The sequence below is a fragment of the Bicyclus anynana genome, chromosome 20 (assembly GCF_947172395.1).
Source record: "Bicyclus anynana chromosome 20, ilBicAnyn1.1, whole genome shotgun sequence".
NCBI classification, from domain to species: Eukaryota; Metazoa; Arthropoda; class Insecta; order Lepidoptera; family Nymphalidae; genus Bicyclus; species Bicyclus anynana.
Window position 1 is genome coordinate 2,829,802 of NC_069102.1, and position 25,332 is coordinate 2,855,133.

The 25,332-nt window shown below is 36.5% G+C and overlaps 1 protein-coding gene across 2 annotated transcripts in view; it reads left to right on the forward strand.

The window, feature by feature from the left end:
* Positions 1 to 24,704, forward strand: part of LOC112056430 (hemicentin-2-like) — a 353,490-nt gene extending 328,786 nt beyond the window's left edge. For both annotated transcript variants that reach the window (XM_052887741.1, XM_052887742.1), the window contains exons 6-8: positions 18,381 to 18,515; positions 19,857 to 20,073; positions 20,885 to 24,704. In XM_052887741.1, the coding sequence (XP_052743701.1) occupies positions 18,381 to 18,515; positions 19,857 to 20,073; positions 20,885 to 21,000 (468 nt within the window). In that variant the 3' untranslated portion in view covers positions 21,001 to 24,704. The remainder of the gene's footprint in view (positions 1 to 18,380; positions 18,516 to 19,856; positions 20,074 to 20,884) is intronic.
* The last annotated feature ends 628 nt before the right edge of the window (positions 24,705 to 25,332 follow it).

The following is a 25,332-nucleotide window of genomic DNA, read 5'->3' on the forward strand; positions in this document are numbered from 1 at the left end:
TTTCATCTTAGGTTAATTTAGAAAACACTATCTTGGTAAGTCATTGATGGTGAAATATAATATAAAATATTTTTTTCTCCCATTGAAAATTTGTATCGTGCTTTTACTGCAAAAGAAACTTAAACAACATCATCTTTTTAACATAAAAATGGAACCGACTTCAAAGACTTATTTCTGTTATTTTGATTATAACATAAAATTATTTAACCGATTTTCATAAAAATGAAATGGAATTATACTCTTTCAAACAAAAAAGTAGAGCCGTGACAGCCCAGTGGATAGGACCCCTGATTCCGATTCCGGAGGGTGTGGATTCGAATCCGGTCCGGGGCTTTTCAGTTGTGTGCATTTAAAGAAATGTATCACGTGTCTCAAACGGTGAAGGAAAACATCGTGAGGAAACCTGCATTCCAGAGAATTTTATTAATTCTCTGCGTGTGTGAAGTCTACCAATGCGCATTGGGCCAGCGTGGTGGACTATTGGCCTAACCTCCCCTCTCATTCTGAGAGGAGACTCAAGCTCAGCAGAGAGCCGAATATGGGTTGATAACGAAACAAAAAAGTAATATTTGAAATTGGTTAATAACTGATAAAGTTATGGGAATTTAATAAAACATTAAAAAAAAACACGCGTTCAATTAAGAACCTCCTCCTTTTTTTGAACTTGAAAAAGGACATCATGAACATAAAAATGACGGAACAATGAATTTTTTAATCCGCGAATAGTGAAAACGTGAATAAAGGAAGCGTGAATAAGGAGCTTTTACTGTAGTATAAAATATTTAGCTAGAATAGTATAAAAATAAACAACGGACTGGAACCCAAAAAAACCACAAGTTAACAATTGGACCATCAAGTCAATTTACAAGCAAACCTCTTTAGACATAATCAACACAAACTGACTACACAGTACACGTAATATAAAGGTCAGTGCCCTCTGTCCGTAATTCATAAAACCGCAATTTGCAATTCGGCGCTAATGCGACGACTGTCAGCTGTTACATTAATCCTGTGACATTTCAGGAACGCTCTAGTAAAGGAACCCTCTTTCCCTCATCCAGGGGACGCCGGACGGCGTGTTGTATGAAAAAATTAACGTTTGCATATTGTGGGGACACGACGCGTGTTTTGTAAAAGGGTGTGGACATTTATGTATACCCGACTGCTTCGGAATGAGGGTTATGTTTTTCGAGTTAATGTTTATACGAGTATGTATATTGTCGACGTTATCGAAAATATCGCTCTCTTTTTTTACCACATCACAACGAAAGAGAGAGCAATATTTTCGTGGCTATTGGTTGACAATATTATTTCTTCTTCTCTTCAAGAGATATTTATATTTATTCTTTACAAGCTAGCCCTTGTCTACAATATCACCTACTGGTAAGTGATGATGCAATCTAAGATGGAAGCGGGCTAACTTGTAATGAGGAGGATGAAATCCACACCCCTTTAAATTTCTTCACGGCATCGAACGCTAAATCGCTTAGCGGTAAGTCTTTGCCGGTAGGGTGGTAACTAGCCACGGTTGAAGTCTCCCACCACCCAGACCTTGACCAATTAAGAAACCTCAATTAACCCAGCCGAGCATCGAACCTAGGACCTCCGTCTTGCAAATCTACCGCGCATACAAAAAAATATGTCGTTGACGACTTACAAACCAATGACCCAATATAAAAAACACAAAATCCTAAATTGACCCGAAATGGGAACCGAACCCAAGACCTCTATATTGAAAACAACAACATTACCTACCAACAACAACATATAAGTTGCTACTGTATAGAGTAACTTGCTACTTCTGCTTACGATAATCTGGTTAAAATCACAATTTTGCTCCACGTGTAAGGACCCTCAGTCCATTAGCTGACCCCTTGCTAAGTGTCAGCGTAGGGTCTAAGTTGTTTGGATTTGAGCAAATAATAACAGGGTGCTTGTATTTTTAATGAAGTTTTAGTTCGGGACGAAACTAAAACACTCATCGGATGGACCTTGTAATAATTAGTGAACAAAGTGACTTTACAAATCCTTATTTTTAAAGGAGATGGTCCATTTCAGGTATTTCATCCACTCTTGTACCCCGTATCATTAAAATTTTAAAAATACAAGAATCTTATTAAAATTTATTAAAGTGAATAAATGTAACTAAATAAAAAGAAATAAATAAAATTAAAAACCAAGTTTTTGAGTTATATCAAGATGGCGCCCATAAAGCAACTATGACATGACAATTGACAGCAAACGTCAAATCGATTACTGCATTGAAAATGTCATCAATCCGCCATTATTATCCATAATAGTGTTGCATTTCTTGGGAGAGAATGAATATTATTTCGAAATAATTAAAGTAAATTCGTAGATTTGTATAATCAAAAATAGTTTTAAAAAATGTTTTCTTTTATTTCCGCTAGGGTACAATGACTGGACCTGGGCTCCATTCAATTTTTGACCATCTCCTTTACATTTAAAGCTAATTTAAGTATAAAGTTATTTTATTAACCGACTTGACTTGGTTCTCATCGTGTTTGATAATTTAAACAACAGATAAGTATATTATCTGACAGAAATGACTATTTTGTACAAATGCCAGAGGAGTCGTGAATTTATCCGCTATGAAAAGTAGCCTATGTTCTGTACCAATGTTCAATTTATTGCCATACCGAATTTCATCCAAATCTATTTAATATTTTTGCCGTGAAAAGGTAACAGACAGACAAACAGATAGACTTACTTTCGCTATTATATTATTAATTAATTAATTTAATGTAGTTAAAGCTAGCTATAAGTTTTAATGTAGTTAAAGCTTTAAATACGGGTTTATGTTGCCTGTTTTCGTGGTGGCACATGGAACGGGGTCCTAGCTGAAAATCAGCGCTGTATGCTTTTTTGCATATGAGGAGCATATAGAAATATGCTGAGCTGGGACCTTTTTCTAGGTTATGCCACGTATCGCAGGGTATTTATTATTCTACGATAATTGTGATGTGTTGCATAATGGTAGCAATAAAGATATTTTCTTTCTTTCTTTCTAATTATTATTTGTATAGAAATCTATACTTATAATAAATCTGTAGAGAGGTCAATTCTGTACATGAAATATATTTCCAAAATAACTATCAGGGGGTGATTAGTGATCGATACTGATGGCAAAAATGCAATCAATAAAATTTTTGTCTGTCTGTCTGTCTGTCTGTCTGTCTGTCTATATGTTCTTTATAGAAACAAAAACGATCAATAGGAGCAAAGCAGTGAAGAGAAATGTTGAGAAAACGGGAAAAGTTACTCCATTTTTTAAGCTTCCGTCGCGTGTACATCCTTAATGGTTAAGGCTACATAGAAATCATGTATGACGGAAATGTTCTCCTTAAAATTATATAAAAAAAACACAACAGCATATATATCTATCTTTTATGGTTGACTCACAATAACACGTGTAACTCCCGATAGCTTAGCAGTTCGAAGCTTTCTAATTATATTTGTCTACTCTTATGTTTATAGGGGGTATCTAGGGTAGGGGTATGGTGGAGGTATGGTGGGGGTAGGGTAGTGGTAAGGTAGGGATAGAGTAGGGTAGGGGTAGGGTAGAGGTAGGATAGAGGTAGTTGAAAGTTTACATCGACTTTCACGCGGACGAAGTCGCGGGCGTCCGCTAGTATATAATAACATAATACTGACTGTATATAAAATCCTACTAGTGTATGTAATTAAGAAATACAGAGAAACAGTATAAAAATTGATGGAAAAATCAAGCAACATTCGTAGTGCGAGCAGAGCGGGCGGGGCAAAGACCTCTCAAAGAGGTTCTACAGAGTTGAACTCTTAAGGGTCTTGAAAGAAAAATGAATTTCTCAACGGCATGGCAGTCGGCACCCGTGTTTGAAACGTCAGTTTGCACTTCCGTTTTGTGCTTACTTTTCCTTGAAAGCGTAAGTTTTATAAAACTTATCTGTACGCGTTGAAGGAATTCTTTCAAAAGAGATTCTACCCTAATAATATTATAAACGCGAAAGTTTGTATGGATGTTTGTTACCATTTGACACCGCTACTACTAAAGCGATTTGGCTGAAATTTGGAATGGAAATAGATTTTACTCTGGATTAACACATAGGCTATTTTTTATCCCGAAAAAATCCATGGTTTCCCGTGATTTGCGATAACTGATGATTTTGATGGTATGAATGTTTGTTACTCTTTCACGCCTCGACTTTTAAACCGAATTAGCTGAGATTTGGTATTCAGATATATTATAGCATGTCTACACATAGGCTACTTTTTATCCCAAAAAAAATGGTTCCCGAGGGATTTTTGAAAAACTAAATTCCACGCGGACGAAGTCACGGGCGTCCGTTAGTAGTATATAAATAAACTGCTCTATGAAATCACGGGCATATATCTCAAAAAAAAAATGGATTTCAGCTAATTTAAAACCTCTTCCTTCTTTTTTATTTCACCTGATGGTAAGTGATGATGCAATCTAAGATGAAAGCGGGCTAACTTGTTAGGAATAGGATGAAATCCACACACCTTTCGGCTTCTACACGACATCGTACCGGAACGCTAAATCGCTTGGCGGTACGTCTTTGTCGGTTGGGTGGTAACTAGCCACGGCCGAAGCCTCCCCACCAGCCAGATCTGGACCAATAAAGAAAACCTCAATCGGCCCAGCCGAGAATCGAACCCAGGACCTACGTATTGTAAATCCACCGCGTATACCACTGCGCCACAGAGGCCATCTATTTTTAAAGTCGATTAATAAGCTAAAAGCTTATTTTAAATTTGCTATTTACGTATGTTTTTAAGCCCCGATGCAAAAAGAAGGGTGTTATAAGTTTGACGTGTCTGTCTGTCTATCTATCTGTCTGTGGCACCATAGCTCCCGAACGGAGGAAGTGATTTAAATTTTTTTTTGTATGAAAGGTGAAGTATATAATCGTATATAATGATGGTTCTTAGACATGTTAGATGAAAATCGGCTTAGCCGTTTAAAAGTTCTGTGGGGTGAAAGTGGGGAAGAATAACCGAATGTCTGCAAATATACTCGAGTGGGGTCTCAAATGAAAGCGCACGGAAAGAGAAATTTGATTAATTGATCGAGAGGTAATTAATAATTTCATTATCTTCGGGGTTTTTTGAAAAATTTCAATTTTATTATAATGTGTGAATAATAACATATTCACATTAAAATAATTCAATTATTATTCTCGTATACAGAAGAAAGACAAAGAAAGCGCTTCTAATCTAACCTTACCTTGTTCGTTAACAACCCATATTTGGCTCACTGCTGAGCTCGAGTCTCTTCTCAGAATGAGAGGGGTTATGCCAATAGTCCACCATGCTGGCCCAATTCGGATTGGAAGACTTCACACACGTAGATAATTAAGAAAATTATCTGGTATGCAGGTTTCCTCACGATGTTTTCCTTTATTGTTTGAGACACGTGATATTTAATTTCTGAAAATGCACACAACTGAAAAGTTGGAGGTGCATGCTCTGGACCGGATTCGAACCTACGCCCTCCGGAATCGGAGGCAGAGGTCATATCTACTGGGCTATCACGACTTAAATAAATAATAACATATTCAAATTAAAATAATTAAATTATTATTAGTACACAGAAGAAAGACAAAAAAGCGCTTCTAATCTAATGTTATCTATCTCACCTAACATATTTAGAGCCTCAATAGCTCAACGGTAAGAGCCGTCGGACTCATCACCGAGGGGTGGTGGTTCGATTCCTGCCGGTGGTCTATTGTCGTACGTACTCCTAATACAGTTTTTCCTGACTAGTTGGAGGGCTAGGGGAATATTGGTCATATTTAAAAAAATATGTCAAATATTCTTTAAAAAAAAATGGGAATTTGATACACAAATGAAAAAAAAATACTCACAGTTCGTTCACCTCCGCAACTGAGCTTTACGTTCTGTGGTTCATGTTGCTATATTTCAAAAACTGTACTATAGATTATTGCCACAAAATTAATCAAAACCGCTTCTATACAAATAACGACACCACTACTGACCGGTGACTATTATTAGCTATATTTCGACTAATTAATATAGATAGCAAAAGGCAATTTACAATTATAACACAAGCGAAATTAATTTCTCGCACACCAAAAATTTCGGGTATTCCAAAGCTCAAACAAGCGCGTATTTACACGCCCAAATATTATTATATCCGGGTCCAAAGTCCACAGTGACAGAAATACGGATAAAGCAATTTTGTATACCTACTGAATACGAGTAATATTATGATACCAATGATAATGAAGACCTTTGTTTTTGATCAAAAATAACACAAAAGCCGATCAGGTGCTTATTCAGGTATTTGGGAGATCAGGTTCCGTATCCTTTTTTAATGAGTTATTTTTTTTTATTATAGAGTTATGAGGAGGAGACATATTGATAGATCATTAGTTCGAGCCCAGCCCACCGAACTATTGTTGTACCCACAGACAGTTTTTCAGACTTAACTTGAGAATTAAACACTTATTTACAACAATTCACACGTATCTATTTAGCCCCAAAGTGGGTAAGCGTTTTATGTATGAGTAATATGATACCATAATATTCATCCTGACACTGCATAAAAGCCTTGCCAATCACACAATTAATATTTTTTCAGTAGTGTTGGTACTTAATAAATATAGTAAGACTAGCCGACCCGGTCAAGCTTCGTTTTGACTAATGTGCGATTCTTCTGTACCTTTCCCTACTCCAAATCTACCCTTACCCTACCCCTACCCTACCCTACCCTACCCCTACCTCTACCACACCCCTACCCTACCCTACCCACCCCCACCCTACCTCTACCATACCCCTACCCTACCTCTGTGTATCGATTTTAGCTTGAAAAGTCCCATATAAAATTTCCCCCTCTTTTAAGAGGTTAGGGGCAGATTTTAAAAAAAAAAATGATGTACGGTTTTTTTTAGTTACAGCCATATGTAACTAAAGAGCAACAAGGTAGAAAGCTAAAAATTGGTGCAGAATGCTCCATACAAACTTCCACCCTCCCATTTTAGGAAAGTGGGGGGTTACAAAGAAACAAAAAGTAGCCTATGTCACTTTCCACCCTTTCAACTACATCCACTTAAAAAATCAAGTCAATTCGTCGCTTCGTTTTGCTGTGAAAGACGGACAAAGAAACAGACACACACACTTTCACATTTATAATAAAAAATATGGATTAATTAAAACGAAATAGGTGATTAGTTTGCCTTTAAGGCAATTTTTACTCTTCGCACCTTTATGAAAGTATATTTTAGTAGTAAATTTAAATAAATAATATTTTTTTGTATTTGACTCTACAGTCACTCATTAGAAATTAGATGGTTTTCCGTAGAGGATATACTACGAAATATTTTTTGTGTCACGCGATATAGCAATTAAAATAGTACATACAGACATTTATTTTGAAGTCCATAATTTGGCTTTTAAACAAACTATCAGCGTAATTCTGAACTACTGTACTAATTTGTAGGTACAAAGCTTGCCGTCAACCCTTAGTAAAACCTTATCTGGGTAGTCAGGGTTCACTGTCAAACTACGCGGAACCCTAAAAAGGGTGAAACAAGATTATGTAAAAGGATGATCACTGGATCGGGGAGATAATTTTTGCTTTGTTTATATTTACACCGTGAATTGAATTCATCCGAGCGCGAATCGTAATCCAGGGCAACCAATACGAAAAATTTTAATTAACGGCTGGAATGAAAAACGAGACATCCTCTTGTTATGAAAAATGCGCCCGTACAATAACACTTATTGCTGTTGATTTATATACACAATGAAGGCATGTATGTATATATATATATATATTCATTCATCAGACTAATTTAATGGCATACAGGGTTTAGGCTTTATCTCTGCTATAGGAGTGAGGATTTCGAGTTTAAATACACCACACTGCTCAATGCCGTGCCGTGATAGCCCTGTGGATTTGACCTCTGCCTCCGATTGCGGAGGGTGTGGGTTCGAATCCGGTCCGGGACATGCATTTCCAAGTTTTCAGTTTTGTGCATTTTAAGAAATTAAATATCACGTGTCTCAATCGGTGAAGGAAAACATCGTGAGGAAACCTGCATAACAGATAATTATCTTAATTCTCTGCGTGTGTGAAGTCTGCCAATCCGCATTGGGCCAGCGTGGTGGACTATTGACCTTACCCCTCTCATTCTGAGGGGAGACTCGAGCTCAGCAGTGAGCCGAATATGGGTTGACGACGACGACGACACTGCTCAAAAGATGGGCCTCATTGAGCCTTCTTATGCGTCACTCAGTGGAACAAATTATGCTCGGACTTTCTCCGCGTGATCGACTCAGAAAACAGGAGATCCGTAAAAGAACAAGAATAGTGACTTACATAGCTCAACAAATCACAAATTTGAAGTAGCAATGAGCGAGGAACATAGTTTGAAGAGGCAGTGACGAGACGTGGGTCCCAAAGTGTTAGAAAAACGCCCGGAAAGCGCTTTGTATGTCGATCTTAGTACCAGATGGACTGGCGACATATAATGAGCCCCAAATTGCCACTTCAGCTTCGCGACTCGTTGAGCTGTTGGTGACTGGTTCTTCTGCGGATCTCTACATTTCGATCACGCAAAGATACTCCAAGCATAGCTCGTTCCATCATCTGCTGTGTGATGAGCCTTTGAGGTACATAGGTTGTCCAGTGTCTTTGATTGCCTCAAAGACACTGGACATTTTTTAAAATGCCGTAAAGACTCACTATCTGGTGCAGTAAAGACGATCTGTATCTATTATTTCTCTTCAATATAATGTATTTATTATTTTGATATGTATTTTATTCATTATTGTAGGTATTTGTGTAATATTGTTTATGTATTACGATGTAAATATTATTTGTATGTATGTGTATTACTAATACTATGGTTATTTTTGTTTTACGCCACCTGCTGATGTTCTTAAGTTTTCCTAAACCGAAAGTTGCCTGGAAGAAATCGCTACTTAGCGATAAGGCCGCCTTTTGTACGCTGATCTCTTCCTAATTTGTTTTTATTTCACTTGTGTTTGTCTTTGTGGTGTGCAAATAAAGTATATCTATCTATCTATCTATCTATAGTTAGCGACCAAGTCTCGGAACCATAGGTCATAACAACATTAGCGTATAGAAGTTTGTTTTCCACTCACCATAATCATTTCACAGTGCTTAAAAGTAATGCAACAAGAGAAAAGTATTTACCACGTAGGGTAAACAAATTAATGAATTACTGTATGTAGGTAACCTAGTTAGACTAATTTAGTTCAAACAAGTTCAGAGAGACGCATGGCTTTCTAACACTCGTTATTTACGAGTGTACTAGTACAGTCGTGGCCAACTAATTAGACACAATGAACTACTCTTGCCTTGCCTTGCCTGCCTTGCCTGCGTTACCTTAATCACCTAATATTTTCAAAGGCTCTGTGGAGGATTTTGGAGAGTCCAAACCACAGGGAGACGCGTATAAATAAAACACGTAATTTCTTGTAATGTAGAGGTGCGATCGCTTCAGGCTTCGGGAGTGAAGTGTGTGATTGATATAAGGGGTGCTGAATTATATAGCATTTGAAGCGTCCGCATTCCCTCATCTTTATTGCAGTAATGGGGTACAATACAAAAGAGAAGGAGTTATGGGTGCAAATGAGATAGTAATACAATAAGAGCGAAATAACAATATTGTGAGAACAGGATAATAAATATACATCAGAACGAGATAGTATTAATATTAAAGTAGTACAGCAATATAGAATGTGATGGTGAAACAAATACATAGTAAAGACGGTTAACAATTAACTCTTAACACCATCGGATAATCGGCATCTGCATGCATATGTATATACAATAATTGGTCTTATAACTAATGACCTACATAGAAATCATTCTTAATCACACAGATTTGATACTTAATGAACTATGAACATATTAGGAAGTACGTTTAACAAACTTAATAATCTAATACCTACTATCTATATCCTAAGCGTATAGTTAAACATTTACTAATGTATCGACAACTAGAATTGATTGCCTAACAATTCTTAACAGGCTCACTACAAAGGCCCTTTGTACGTACGTATATTACGTCTTCTCATCCTTATAGATGAGAAGACGTAATATACTAGTACGTAGCTGAGACTCACCACTTTGCTTTAATGCTAGTTGGTGTGAGGGCGATAATAGGCTAGTTGACACTTTTTTAAATGGTCTTAAATTATTCATTATTATTCTACTAGGTTGGAAAAAAATATCATATTTTTTGAGAAGTGATTACATGTAAAGTTATGAATTATTTTTTTGACAAAACGAGCCAAAACGCCTGTCAGCCAAGATGGTCTATATTTCAACTGTTTCATGACGTCACGTTAACAAATCCTTTACAAACGGAACGTTTGACAAAAATATTAGTTATCAAATAGTGAAGTCATGAAGTAACATTGTGACGTCACAAAATGGACGACAGCGTTATGACGCTTGTTAAATTATTGAAAAAAATACTGATAGATGCTAATTATAATTGACTAGCCGACGCCCGCGACTTCGTCCGCGTGAAACTCGATGTAAACTTTCAACTACCCCTATCCTACCCCTACCCTACCCCTAGCCTGCCCCTAGCCTACCCCAAGCCTATCCCTAACCCTACCCTACTCCTACCTACCCCTACCATACTTTTCTGCCTGATTTTTTACACCTTGTGTCCGAAAAACCCAAATTTCTTACGGAACCCTATTTTTTTCCAAAATAAAATTTAGCCTATCTTACTTGAGAATAATGTAGGGGAGACGGGGGGAATTGGAGCCTACTAAGGAAAAAGTTGAATAAAAGGCAAATTTATGGATATTTTAGGATTTTTCTATTAGAAACTAAATCCTTACTTATTTGGCTATCTCTTTATTACAGCGTTAACGTTAGATTATTAGACATTTGGCCACAGATAAACTTTAAACAAAAAAAGAGAATCGCTCCCATTACCCGACTAAGCGGGAAATAAGAGCCTATAAATTTCCATAAGTGTAATGGGATCTACTTAATTATTAAATCAGTCTCAAAAATGTTTATGTTATTCTGAAATGTCACATATTCATATACATTTTGATATAAACGTAAACGTACAACAATTAGGTTTAAAGATCCAAACAAAAAACGCAAATATAATCAACCGGACTGTCAAAACCAGAACATTCTTTATGAGCCCGTTGACCGCAACCTCTACAACGGTACCACATTTCGTTATTTTTCCCAATGTCGCTAGCTAATAGCACACAATGTCTCTTCTTCTGAATATTTTGACTCATCGTCGCAAAAATTCTCAAAGTCTTCTTCATCTGACGTATCAGTTTCATCCTCAAATGTTTCATTTTTACTTTTTCTTTCTTGTTGGCTGCCATGCTTGTTCCATCCGCCTTTCGCTGCGGGACATTTTCTTTCTTTGTTGCTGGTTGCTCCCTTCTCCTTTGCAATGATTTTAGTTTTACATTTTTTCTCTAAACGTTTCTTCTCCTTCTCTTCAAATGCTGTTTTCTTTGGTGTGCTAGATAATATTACTGAATGTTTTCTTTGACGCGACGTGTATTCTTAACTTTCTCAAAATCTAATTTTTAGTTGCAGTTTTGGAACAAGCAGATGTTTGGACATTAAAGATTAAAGTAACTGATTGTAGAATTTTAGACTGTTGCTGTGTATCATTTGATAAAATTGGTTCTGTGTAGAATGATTGTTCTTGAACGTCGTTTATTGTGGACGAGGTCATGGAAAATTTGACATTAGCTAGCTCCTGGAGTATTTTATCATTCGACATAAACGGGATTTTATAAGGGATTGCGTTTGGCGACATGTTTTGGGTACTACTTGTTGTAGATGCTTCCACTTGTAGCTCACTTAGTATAGATGGACTTACACCATGGTCAATATCAGGGTTTTTTTGACATCTGCAAAAACATAATATAATGTATATGGGGCAATCAGAGCCTAATAAGCTCTGATTACCCGACTACCACCTAGCTTTCGAATGGTGAAAGCTACATTATTCTCAAGTGAATTTTTAAAATCGGTCCAGTAGTTTTTAAGCCTATTCATTACAATCAAACATACAAACAAAGTTTTCCTCTTTATAATATTAGTATAGACGAGGGTGTAACACCATAAGCCAAGCTTTTTTGAAAAGTTAAACCCTATATTTTTTTGTAGCCTGATCCAGGACTCGAACCCATTCATATTATAGCTGATTAGGCTAACCAATAAACCAGAGGCAGTCTTACGTACTTAATACTTGATAATAAATGGGAACTTAGCCAAATAATTTTCTTTTATCTGCCGACTAACTTGATATGTTTTATGGGTCATTTACAGGGAAATATATTTTCATCGGAGCCTTCCAAAGTTTCTAGATAAAAGAAAATTGTGCTGGATTTCTGTATATAATCGTACTAATTTGAGTAATAACTAACAGATTCCAACATCCGTTGCAAATGTATTTAAACTGAAAATAATATTGGTACTCGTGACAACTTACGTAATTTCTTCATTATATACCTATAATAATTTGGCTCACCATTTTTCAACTTTTCACAAAAAAAAACTATTTTGCCTTCTAGTCGCCTTGCCTTGCCGTCGCTCGATCTTGTGTTGGCTCGTGCCTACGCTAGGTGGCGCAACTTGTTTGCGTAAAAGTGGGAGTTAGAGAGGGGGAGCGATCGGCCGGTAGCGACTGGCGGTATAAGGCGCTTGCCGTTCGGTCGGAGTCACTGGTCTCGTGACGTTCGACCCATCCAGAAATTTTGTTGTGTAACCCTTCATAGGTTAGGGATAGGCGGGGAGAAGGGCTTGAACAGTGAATGGTGAGTGTTTGCATGTCGGAAAGGATCCTTTAAACCTGCACCCGGAGTCACAAGTCTCTATGGTCTAGGGTCTTATTTTGGTTACAGTTTAATTTGTTATTCCTCACAAATATTGTGAATTTGTTTGTTTTTTATTATATATTGTTTGTACATTGGTTCTCTTATATTTTTAATCTACTTCTGAGTTTTTTTGCTAAATATAGGTAGCTTGCTAAATATACATAGGTAGTTGATCTTTTACCGATACTATCGAATCAATCTTAACATCGATGACAGCATTGCTGGCATTGATGTGTATATATTATCGATCATCTGAGCTCAATACATCGCTTAACTCGGTGCATTTTCTTGACGTAGCAGTTGACTTACCAGGCGCAAATCGCATATTCATAGAATATCTTACACGCTCCCTTACACCAATACCGAGAAGCTTTGATGGAAATAGACACGATTTCGGAGCTGAGCTTTAAGCTCTCCGCCAGTAGCGTGCACTTCATAGATGTGAAATTGGAATGTCTTGAAGAAAAATCCCTAATATTTCATATCCCCACTCAATACTCGAACCCAACCCGGCCCATGATCCCAAGCCATAAACCTAACTATAAACCAATGAGCAACGAAGTATAACTAAAAAGATGGTTTGCGATTGTTAGAGACGGTTTGAAGCGTTCATCTTCACAGGTTGGAGGAGGTTGGTCCCTAAAAATTGTTGCAAAGGTTAACTAAGTAGATTTTATTTTTAAAAACTGATAGTTTCTAGTTGGGTCTTCTCACTTGAATCATACCTTTCAAACCGTCATATACAACCAGACGAACTGTAAAGAACTACTCATAAACTGAGTTCAATATCAACCCATATATAAATTGCATTGTCGTTTTCCATTACATACTAGTATCACATTATATCTGTAGTTTAATTAGTAATTATATATTTTTAAAATGTAACACATATTTGCTGCTTATTCTAATTTAATTTAGTTAATGTCAATTTATTTGTACAATTATAAGCTGTGACGTCACACGGGTCTCAGCTGAAAATCAGCGCCGTGTGTTATGCTTGTATGTAGTGCACGGCATATGCTGAGCTGTACACCCTTTCTTTTTAAGGGTTACAGACAGACATGCTGTCATAAGGATAGGGTACTGACTGTCTGTAACTTTTAGATTTGAATAAATTTATTTTCTTTCTTTCTTTCTTTCTTATATGTGGCTCACTACTGAACTCGAGTCTCCTCTCAGAAGGAGAGGGGTTAGGCCAGTCCACCACGCTGGCCTAATGCGGATTGGCAAACTTCACACACGCAGAGAATCAAGAACATTCTCTGGTATACAGGTTTCCTCAAGATGTTTTTCTTTCACCGTTTGAGACACGTGATATTTAAATTCACACAACTAATAAGCTGGAGTTGGAGTTAAACACCCTCCGGAATCGGAAGCAGAGGTCATATCCACTGGGCTATCACGGCTCCCGAAACTGAGTATTCGAAACTAAATTTTATCATTGTATTTACATTTCCCTCTATTGCCTATAATAACCCTTTTATTTCCACATACCCAAAAACCTCTCAAACGACCCTTCGATACTTGAAATCATTTTCTTTATGTAAATTGGGCTATTTCATCTGCATACAACACAGGATTCGCTTTCAAAGATACAGGCCTTATTCACATTATTTTTCCCCACTTGTTTTCTACTGGGAAATAGGACATCTCTAATGGGTTAAGCGTATCACTTGAATTGTACTCAGTTAACGTTCTAGTACCTAGGATATAGGCCCGTGGTTTATCTAACTATGGATGTAGAAAAGGTACGTTTTTTTGTCGATGTTGTTAACCTTAAATATATATATATTTTACACTTTACGTGAGATGTATAATGAGATGAGATGATTCATTTGTTTTTATAGGATCCGCAAAATAAAACCAAAACACGGCTGGTACAAGCACTTAGTTCCGATCTTCCTTTAAAGTAAGAGACGTGGACTATTCAAGCCAGAGAAAGACAAAGAGAAATAGTACCTAAAGTAAAGAGAAAGTAGATGATATGTGGTGAATGCGAATGGACTGCCAAAACTAATGTATCAATTCTTTCACAGCTTCAAATTACAACATGTCTCCATTTGTATACAGCACATCCGCATAGTTATTTTGGACATATCACACGCCGTGGTAACGACAATTTAGAAATTATTTATGGCTGGTGGGAGGCTACGGCCGTGGGTAGTTACCACCCTACCGACAAAGACGTACCGACAAGCGATTTAGCGTTCCGGTTCGATGTCGTGTAGAAACCGAAAGGGGTGTTTCGGTGGGATTTTCATCAGTTAGCGCGCTTCCATCTTAAATTGCATCATCACTTACCATCAGGTAAGATTGTAGTCAAAGGCTAACTTGTAAATAATAAAAAAAATACCTACAAGTCTTTCCACACAACCATTAATTTCTATATCACAAGTTATGAATCCACATAAAATAGATTTAGCGTTCGTGGCGCCGCAAACAGAAGCTCTACATTCCGCCCACGTAGTGCGCTGATTGTTTGTGTATCTGTTTTGTAAAGGATATTCTTTATTAGCGGGATCTTTGTTTGGGTTATCTGTGATTCGTTTAAGAATTACGCGATTTAAGAACGAACGAAGTACGAAGGCGTTCCCGTTAATTTATTGAGGTGAAAATGGTGTCTCTTTCGTACATAAATTAACTAGCGGACGCCCGCGACTTCTTTCGCCCTTGGACCTCCTCACTCTGTCCTTCTCGCAAAATTCATTCATAGCAAACGGTAACTGTTAACTACCTCCCTGGCAAATTTCAAGTTTATAGCATAAAAAATGAAGGACTTTCTTTCAAACTTGCGAGAGTTTTTTGGCCTTCTTAATAAAGCCCTGTCACATTTTTTTTGTAACGGACGTCTACTTCCTATGTGGTTCATAACCACCTCAATCAAAAAAGTCAATTTAGAAATTATAAAACCCTAAACCACCCAATCTGGAAATCGAACGAAAAAGACCTATAAGGAATATCTTCCGTTCCCTGATACATACATACCCATACAAGGATCGATAACAAAACATTCCTTTTTAAAGTTAGCTAAAACGCAGAAATAGATTTAATGGTTAAAAAAGCATTAAAATATCCATTAGATCTATTTCTGGAGTCCGCAGAAAACAAAGCGAGCAGAAAACAAATAGGAACAAGCCTGAATCTTTAAACGGATCCTGCCGTTGTATGCAGATGGAGTACACAAACAACAAGTGTAAGAGGAGACTAAGTGCTTTCGCCAATAAATAAAACGAGAGAGAAAAGCACATGAATACTAAAACGCGGCTATTAAAGAGTTGTTGATACATATTTTTTTTTTTTTAATAAAAAAACGAGTGTGTTTCAGACCACGCGACTGAAGTAAAATTTATTTTCTCAACCTCCGTTCACCTCACCCGATTACATTTTTTGTAACGCAATCCAACGTAGTTTCCAAATCAAGAGTGCGTAAAGAAGTTTCACTTCAACAACCGACTTGTGATCGACAAATACACGAAAATGTGAAAAGTGATATCGTATTTTAAGACTCTACCGATCGCAGGCGATTGAAAACACATGAGATTTTTAGTATAGCGCAGCACTTTAGATTCTAGTTTTATTCATAACGAAGTTGCATGGAGTCCAAAATTCCCTAAGTGGTTTCGGGAAAGTTATGGCTACAGCCTGTGCTTTTTTCTTTGTAGGTCCATCAGTATAAGCCCACGTGGTCCGATATTTTTGCGAAGACAGTAATTGCAAATGCTTCTCTGTCTCTAAACTTAAACGACGACACAGAATCGCTTTTTGTCCTATTTACATAAATGAAATGATGTCGAGTATTGAAGGGCTGCTTGAATTTTTCGGAAATAAACTCGAGAACGATTTGAATTGTAGTGCAAAGCTTTCATGAAACTCTTGAAACCCTAAGAAACCTTTGGGTTACTTAAGAGATGCATCCCCTTATTGAAAAAGTTTGAAAAGAAAGCAAAGTTTAATTATATCTTACATTTCTCCCTTTTTTATACATTTGAAATGATGTGGAATGTTTATCAACAATGAAGGTAAAAAACGCACATCGAGTTTGGCTTTAGTACTTAAAGGTACCTAGTTCACCATCTCTAGAATTACTAGATTCACATCCGTAGACAAAAACAGAGATAACCTAAATAGCCGGATAGAAAGCATCGCATAGGTGCCCCTAAAATCCTTTATAACACATTATGTTATTGACATACGTGCGCTTTGATAATTACAGCCTCTGCTGCCTTACTAGCTCTTACCTACGGCTCGGGCTAGCAATATCGCCTCGGATGTAATCCGCACTCAACTTACCGCACTTATGTCATGATTTACTATTAAAAGATCACTATCACCGCCTGACAATGATAGTAATAGTGACCCTTTAGTACAACAATGTTGCTTGGCAGCAGAAATATGAACAACGAGTGCTATTAGCTACAAAACACTGTTTGAGAATGTCATTTTTAGTTCAACGCTATATCCATACAAGGGGAATAGTCGTATTTACATATAGAGAATGATTTCAAGTATTGAAAAGCCATCGGACCGTTTTCGGGTCCGCAAACAGGGGTACGAATAAAATGGAACATGTTTGTGATCGGCGAAATGTTTGCACACCTATTTGAAAACCTTTTACAAAGCGTTTTGAGTTTGTTTATTATTTATAAGGCGAAGGAATCGATTTCTATATTTGTGGCTTGTACATATGTTTTCTGTGCTTGTGGCAAAAATAGAACTGAAAAATAAACATATTTTATGGGCGGTTTTCTATGCGTTGGTATATAAAAGCGGTTGCTTGTGGATAAAGACGCGTAGGTACCTATTTGGTTCAGAAGTTCAAAATCATTCCGGAGTTAGACCACCAGGAAATGGAAATGTCAACTGGACTTCAAAAACTGGTTGCCTTGGGTTCCGTAACACTAACATAATTTCCTCATCGTAGAATTTTTGGCTGTATCCATGAAATGGTTAATGCCCAAAATATGACAACGCTAGGCATGCGGATTGGTCATTCGTAAGGCTGGATCGCAATGGTGGTGTGTATGGCTGATACTAGCCTCTATGCAAGAGTCCAGCAGTGGACGTCCTTCGGCAGATAATGATGATGATGAGTGACTAGTACTTACTTAAATAATAAGTTTCACGATTTCAAAGTTGCTACCATACCTACAGGGTAACATATTTTAGTAAGAAGTTTGATATAAGTTGCCTTCGCATCATTTAGTGTTTTATTTACATTACCTTGGATGGAAGGATTTAGGCACCTTGGAATATTGTCTCTATTATCTATAGATTTACCTATATTAAGTACCTTTCCATGTTTACGAATCTACATCCAAATACGATAAACCGGTTACCACGAAGCTGATGAAACCTGAATACCGTGGTGTTTAGCGATCCCTACACCAGCCAAAGTCCAGCATTTGTCGTCTATCGGCACATAATGATGATGGCATCCAAAAGACTATATTTTTACTGTATTTCTTATGTATTTTCTGGTGTTCCAGGTATCGACGCGCACCGGCATGGTCTCGCACTACGTGAGGCTGCAGATAGTGGTGCCCGAGGCGTTCATCCTCGGCTCGGGCGAGCACCACGTCGACCTCGGCAGCGTCATACACCTCATTTGCATCGTTGAGAAGGTATTGTCCTGCTTGTAATGGATCTATAGAAATAGAGGTACCTAAATACCTTTCTGTTTGGTGTCAAAGACAGTCATGTAATATCTAAGATAGGATGTACTGTTTGTGACACTAAAAAGTGAATAAACTTATTTTCTTCTTCTTCTTTCTAAATCTATAAGTATATATCGACGGAGCAGACTAAACTTACTTCTGATAAAGGGGGATGTCTAAGTTACCTCTGTACCTGTCAAGCGTACCGGCTACGCGCCATTTTGGACGCAATGCTATTGGACGAGAGACCTTTTACAATCTTATTTATTTAATCAGTAAATAATTAAATCCCAATTACATGAAAACCTGATTCTAATATTATCACAATAATTAACGTACATTTTGCTAACCGATCAAATAACTCACTCGCCGACATAAATACATATATAAAGAAAATCGGGTTAGTTTTTATAACTCAAGAAAGTCTGGACCGATTTGGCTGAAAATTGGTGGAGAAATATCTTAGAATCAGGAGACGGACATAGGTTACTTACGGTTATTGTATAGTAGAGTAGAATAGGCGTTTCACGCGGACGAAGTCGCGGGCGTCCGCTAGTTTAACATAAATACCATAAAAACAAACATATACTTTACTCTTTAGGTGCCTTTCATCTTCCTTGCGTAGATGTGACATTAAACATTCCCCGATGACGCCGCTGAGGTTCCAGTAAGGAGCCTACGACTCTTACACAATCAGAAAAAAAAAACCTTTATAGTATTACAGCAGCTGCAATGTAGGACATTGCCCTTGAGATGTTTTGCTGTTTTAGGCGTTTTTCTCTTAACAACATTTTGATACCTACCTACCTACGGTAAAACGTCCTGTTTGACGGCCTGCGTGGCGCGGTGATATGCGTGGTGGATTTACATGACGGAGTTCCTAGGTTAGATCCCCGGCTGGGCTGATTAAGGTTTTCTTAATTGGTCCAGGTCTGGCTGGTGAGAGGCTTTGGCCGTGGCTTGTTACCAACCTACCGACAGCGATGTACCGTTAAACGATTTAGCATTCCGGTACGATATCGTGTAAAAACCGAATAGATTGTGGATTTCATCCTCCTCGTAACAAGTTAGCCCGCTTCCATCTTAGACTGCATCATCATTTACCATCAGGTGAGATTGTAGTCAAGGGCTAACTTGTAAAGAATAAGAAAAAAACCATTATAGTGCGAGTATAGAGCAGCTGCAATGTAGGATATGCTTCTAAACCTGCCATTGAGATGTTTTGCTCTGTTTTAAGCGTTTTCTCTTAACAACATTTTGATACCTACGGTAAAAATGTATTAAAAAACTACTTCATCTACATTCCAGAGTCCAACACCGCCTCAATACGTGTTCTGGTACCACAACGATCGCATGATCAACTACGACGCAACCCGCGGCGGCATCACGGTGGAGACTGAGCCTGGCGCAAGGACTCAGTCCCGGCTAACAGTCCGCGGCGCGACACTCAAGGACTCGGGCAACTACACGTGCAGCGCGAGCAACACTGAGCCGGCCTCTATACACGTCTTCGTGTCTGAGGGAAGTAAGTATCTGGTATACTTACTTTAGCACCACCTCGGAGACTATGCCTGGCGCGGGGACTCAGTCCCGGTTTAGTCTACGCCGTGATAATAAAAAACTCGGGCAACTATACGTGCAGCCGGCCTCTATACACGTCTTCGTGTCTGAGGGAAGTAAGTATCTGATAAACTTTAGTATCGCGGTGGAGACTGAGCCTGGCGCGAGGACTCAGTCCCGACTCACAGTCCTCGCCACGACACTCAATATCTCGGGCAACTATATGTGCAGCCGCCCTCTATAAACGTCTTCGTGTCTGAAAGAATTAAGTATCTGATAAGCTTTAGCACAACCACGGAAACTGAGTCTGGCGCGAGGACTCAGTCCCGGCTAACAGTCCGTGGCGCGACAGTCAAGGACCCGGGCAACTAAACATGCAGAGCGAGTAACACTGAGCTGGCCCCTATACACGTCTTCGTGTCTGAGGGAAGTACGTATCATCTATACATATTATATTATGATAGATGAGAAACCCTGACTTGAACTGTACTAACGTTTGCTGTCAATTGTCATGTCATAGTTGCTTTAAGGGTGTCATCTTTATTTATCTCAAAAACTTGGGTTTAAATTTTTTTTAGTTAGATTTAGTCACTTATTTAGATTTTAATAAAATCCTTGTATTTTTTAAAGTTTAATGATACGGGGTACAAGAGTGGACCAGAAATGGACCTTTAGCAACCCTCTTTTTGCATTGGAAGTTAAAACTTACCTAACTTAAGGGACACCTTTAATATTCATACTTTTAGTGAATAATATGAATTTGACTGACTTTCCAGGTAACAAAATGGCCGCCATACTCCGTCGGAACACGAGCGCCATCCACGGCATCACCTCAAGCATAACCTGCCTCCTGCTGTTCTCTTCCGTGATGATACACTTCGGCCTCCGATGACGTTAGACGAATAGAGGTTCTATCACTTATATAATACGGTTTATTTTTAAACATCTCGATACCAATATTTAAATGTAAGTAGAATATGTAGCCCAGACAATTGTACGGAATTTACAAAAATACGCAAGTGATTTAAATTCGCATAGCGAATACTTGTAAAATATTGGCAGTTCAACCAAAGATTTTATACTATTAGATATGTCACTAGCGCTTTGAAACTGAAGCGGACAAAGGTAATTACTGAATTGTCTTAATTTCTTATAGACGTAAATACGAGTATACATAATAATGTAAGTAAATGCAAAATTGTGCATTAGTGCGTTCAGAGGATTAGCTTTTTGGGTCACTTTTTGTAGTGATATTGTAAGCACGTAACATAAATAATAGTATAAAATCATTGGGTTTAACCCGTACCTAAGCACAGTTGTAGCGACCGGTCGTCAAAGACGGGGTTGTCACGCTCTACAGATTGATTTGAAAACGTATTTAGAATGAGTAAGAATGACTAAGTAATTAAATAAGTGACTTAACAAGTGGCATTTTCTCGTCATGGTCATGGTCGGCATGGGTGAAGTGGAAGAGACTAGGCTCAAGCTTATGAACAAAAGGTATTAAAAGAAAAAATGTATACCTATTAAAAGAAAATATGGGGCTTTGGGGTATCTAATAACGAAAATAAGGGAAATTCTGATATTTGCGGACGCCTTCAAAACCGATCAATAGTTAAGTTAATATTATTTTAGTAGTCAATTTAAGAATATTTTTAACTTCACCCTAAATGTGAATTATTTTACAAAGTACTGAATTTTCAAAATTAACCCAAAGCTCCTTCAAAAAAATTGTGCAGTCCGTATTTTTGTCTGTAGCCAAGCCAAATGTGGCACAGATAATATAATTTAAATAACTTAAGAAATAATTATTTATGACTTTATGTTTGGATTTGTTCTTAGAAGAAAGAAGAAAAAAGAAAATAAATGTATTCAAATGCAAAAGTTACAGACAGTACCCTACCTTAATGACAGAATGCCTGTATGTAACCCTTAAAAAGAACTCTGTTAACCCTTAATATGACGCTTTATTTTGTGGTAGGGTTTTTATTCTTGCATTATATAAATTTATGGAATTTTAATTTTGAAGGTGATCTTATCGAACTTGATTCACGTGTACAAAATTTAGTTTTTTTTTCTAATTAGTAAAACTAATTGTCTTAATTGTTAAAACAATTATTGTGTATTATATTAAGTAATTAATAAAATATTTATGTAGTTAAAGGCACTTAAAGTATTCGAATTTATATAATAGACAATTATTATTACGTAATCTAAGGTGGATAAAAGAAATTACCAGTTTTGTTGAAACTTTTGTTAGTTTGTATTGTACCTTCTACTGAAAAAATAACGGGGTTTTGCTCAACCGGCTACCAAAAGGAGTTGGTTCTATATTCGACTTTATTTTTTTTTAGTAACAAAGATCGTTAATGTCTAAGTTTCTTCACTTTTTGTCTAGTACTATGTCTAAATTCGTTAATTATGCACGCATGCATAATTACTATACAATTTTCCAGACTTTCGTAATTAATCAATGTTGTCCATATGATGTTATTGTCTATCAGTAAATTAGTTTTATATTTACCTATACCTTATTTGCTTTTTAATTCAACAATGTTTTGGGAAAAACACCAATGTCACCATGTGATAGGTAAATCTTTACCAGAAATTATTACTCGTACGTGGACATAATATTAATATTATTCGACAACAACAAATAAATGCTACAAATTGTGGTCATCCTGTCATGTGACGGGTTATAATTTTTTTTTAATGAAATTCCGGACAGAAGTGTCATGTGGCGATTTATTAACACCAGAGGGTGCACTCACTTACTTAATTTTTTATTTATCTGCCCCTTGAATAATAACTTCTTTATTTGGATAGTTAGACCGATAACCAACAAATAAATATCCCAAATTGTGGTCAATTAAATATATTTTTATGCTGTATTAATTTTCAAATTGGATATACCTATTTATTAGAAAATTTAAAATTACCAATAAGACTATTCCTTCATACCATATTTTATTAATTTTCTTTCGATTTTTCTTATTAATATGAATTGTTTGTCAACATAATATAATGATAATATTTGTAAGACAAACCAATAGATAAATCAATTTATACATACATTTTTAATATAACAATCGCAGAATAAATATACCTAGAACTTCCGAAGTTTCAGAACTTAAAATTTTAAAATTGTATTAAAACAATTATTTTCATAGAGTGTAAGCTAAATTCCAAGGAATTAAAAATTAAAATAAGTTACATATGTAAGTACCTAATCTAATTATACCTAACTGTAGTTGGCGATAATGTAAATAGCTTTGTTTGAACTTTTTAACTTAGGCGTGTCATTTTTGTAAATATCTATAATCAGAACTTTGAGATCTGATGACCGCAAACGTATTGACGCGTTCGAACCACACACAATACACGGCCACAGAGTAACCAGAGTGAGTCTTTACAAGCAACGTACTGAAACCAGCGAAACCCATTAAAAACAACAAACGTCACGCGTCTCCTTGACATTTGAATTTTGAAAATTAACACCAACAACACTTACCAATAAAATCCTCCATCTTATTTGTTTAGTTTTTGTGACCAGTTTTTAAAAAAACGAAACGAAACTTTTATTTATTTCTTTTGTTCCTAAGTTACCTATAAATTAAATGCAGTTCTGAGCTTAGACTGAGAATTTCTGAGTTATTATTTAACTTTTTAAACAGAAATCGTATAAAAAATGTAAAATTGCAAAAATGACGCCTAGTTAAAAAAATGAGTACCTAAATGATACCTTAGTATGTCTATAATTTATCTATGACCAGTGGCATAGACAATCTAGAGCCTAGATTCTAGACAGACGGTCACTGCCTCTCATCTGCTCATTGTTTAATTGTATGTTTAAAATAATTGCAATAATTTAATTTTAACTATAACTGATGAACATTTAAAATCACAAATGTTACGTCTACATTTTTAGTTTTTGTTTTTAACTTTGCTTGTACCTATCTAAGAATAATGGTATTATTATATTTTATATTAGATTATACATTTTACTAATTCTCTTGACGCATGGATTTTTTTTTAATTTAACAGTTTTTCAATGAATTATTTTAACAATCTAAATTTAAGCCGATTTACATTATTCCAATCTTTGATGATGTTTCATAGTATCCAGCACACACATAAATACCTTAAATATATAATACACAAATATAATAAGTAAAAATAAGTTCACAGAAAATGTCACAGTTTATGTAAAATATTAAATATCTATACAAAAGTAACAGCCTCATCTGTTATCAATAATTATGGAACACCTTGTATTGGAACAATAATTATGGAACACCTTGTAGGTACTGGAACAATGTAAACCAGCCTTAATTTTATAAACTTAAAATTTTGTTTATAGTATAATAAAGAGAATATAGCTATAGCATCCTACAAGTATACCTATTTGGATTCTAAGGTAATTCTAAACTTGTTATCTGTAAATATAATAAATATACGATTTACACAGTAAAACTTAACGTAGGTGATAGCGTAATAGTACGTAACTAATGTAAATAAATTGTCAGTGTTATTTAAAATTACTCTGTACAAATACATTTTTGGTGATTCTGTATGCAATAAACAATTCTTCGGAAATTTCGTTTTATTTCTATGTATTAGCGATGCAAGCGATCATTTTTGATGTACCAAGGAGCAATGGTAATCATTGGTAATCATCGACTAAAACTTAAAACTATCAAGACAGAAGTTGCTCACTCAATGAAAACATACCAAAAGCATATTCGTAAACATCCAAATCAACTTGCAAGGAACCTAATGATGAAGAGACCTGGTACAACTTTCATAAGGCTCAAGAGACGAGCACCACAAGATGTCATAAAATAGACACTACATCAGGGTAGGCGAACCAATGGCACGCGTGCCATTGATGGCACGCGACACAATATTTTGGGCACGTCGCCGATCATAAAACATGTGTAAAGTAGGTATTTGACATAAATTATTTGTCATCTAACCTGCAGCAACAGAAGTCACACTAATTTTACAATAATTTAATTTATGCGTGTAATAAAAACATTCCAAAATGTACCTCTTTTGTTTACTTTATTTCATAAAGAGTTTTGATAGTATTTATTATTGTTATTCTCCAAATAATCAGAAAGTCAAAATTATTTGATGGCACGCCAATGACCCCATTAAACATTTTTTAGAAAAAATGGCACGTTGATGCATAAAGGTTCGCCTACCCTGCACTACATTATTA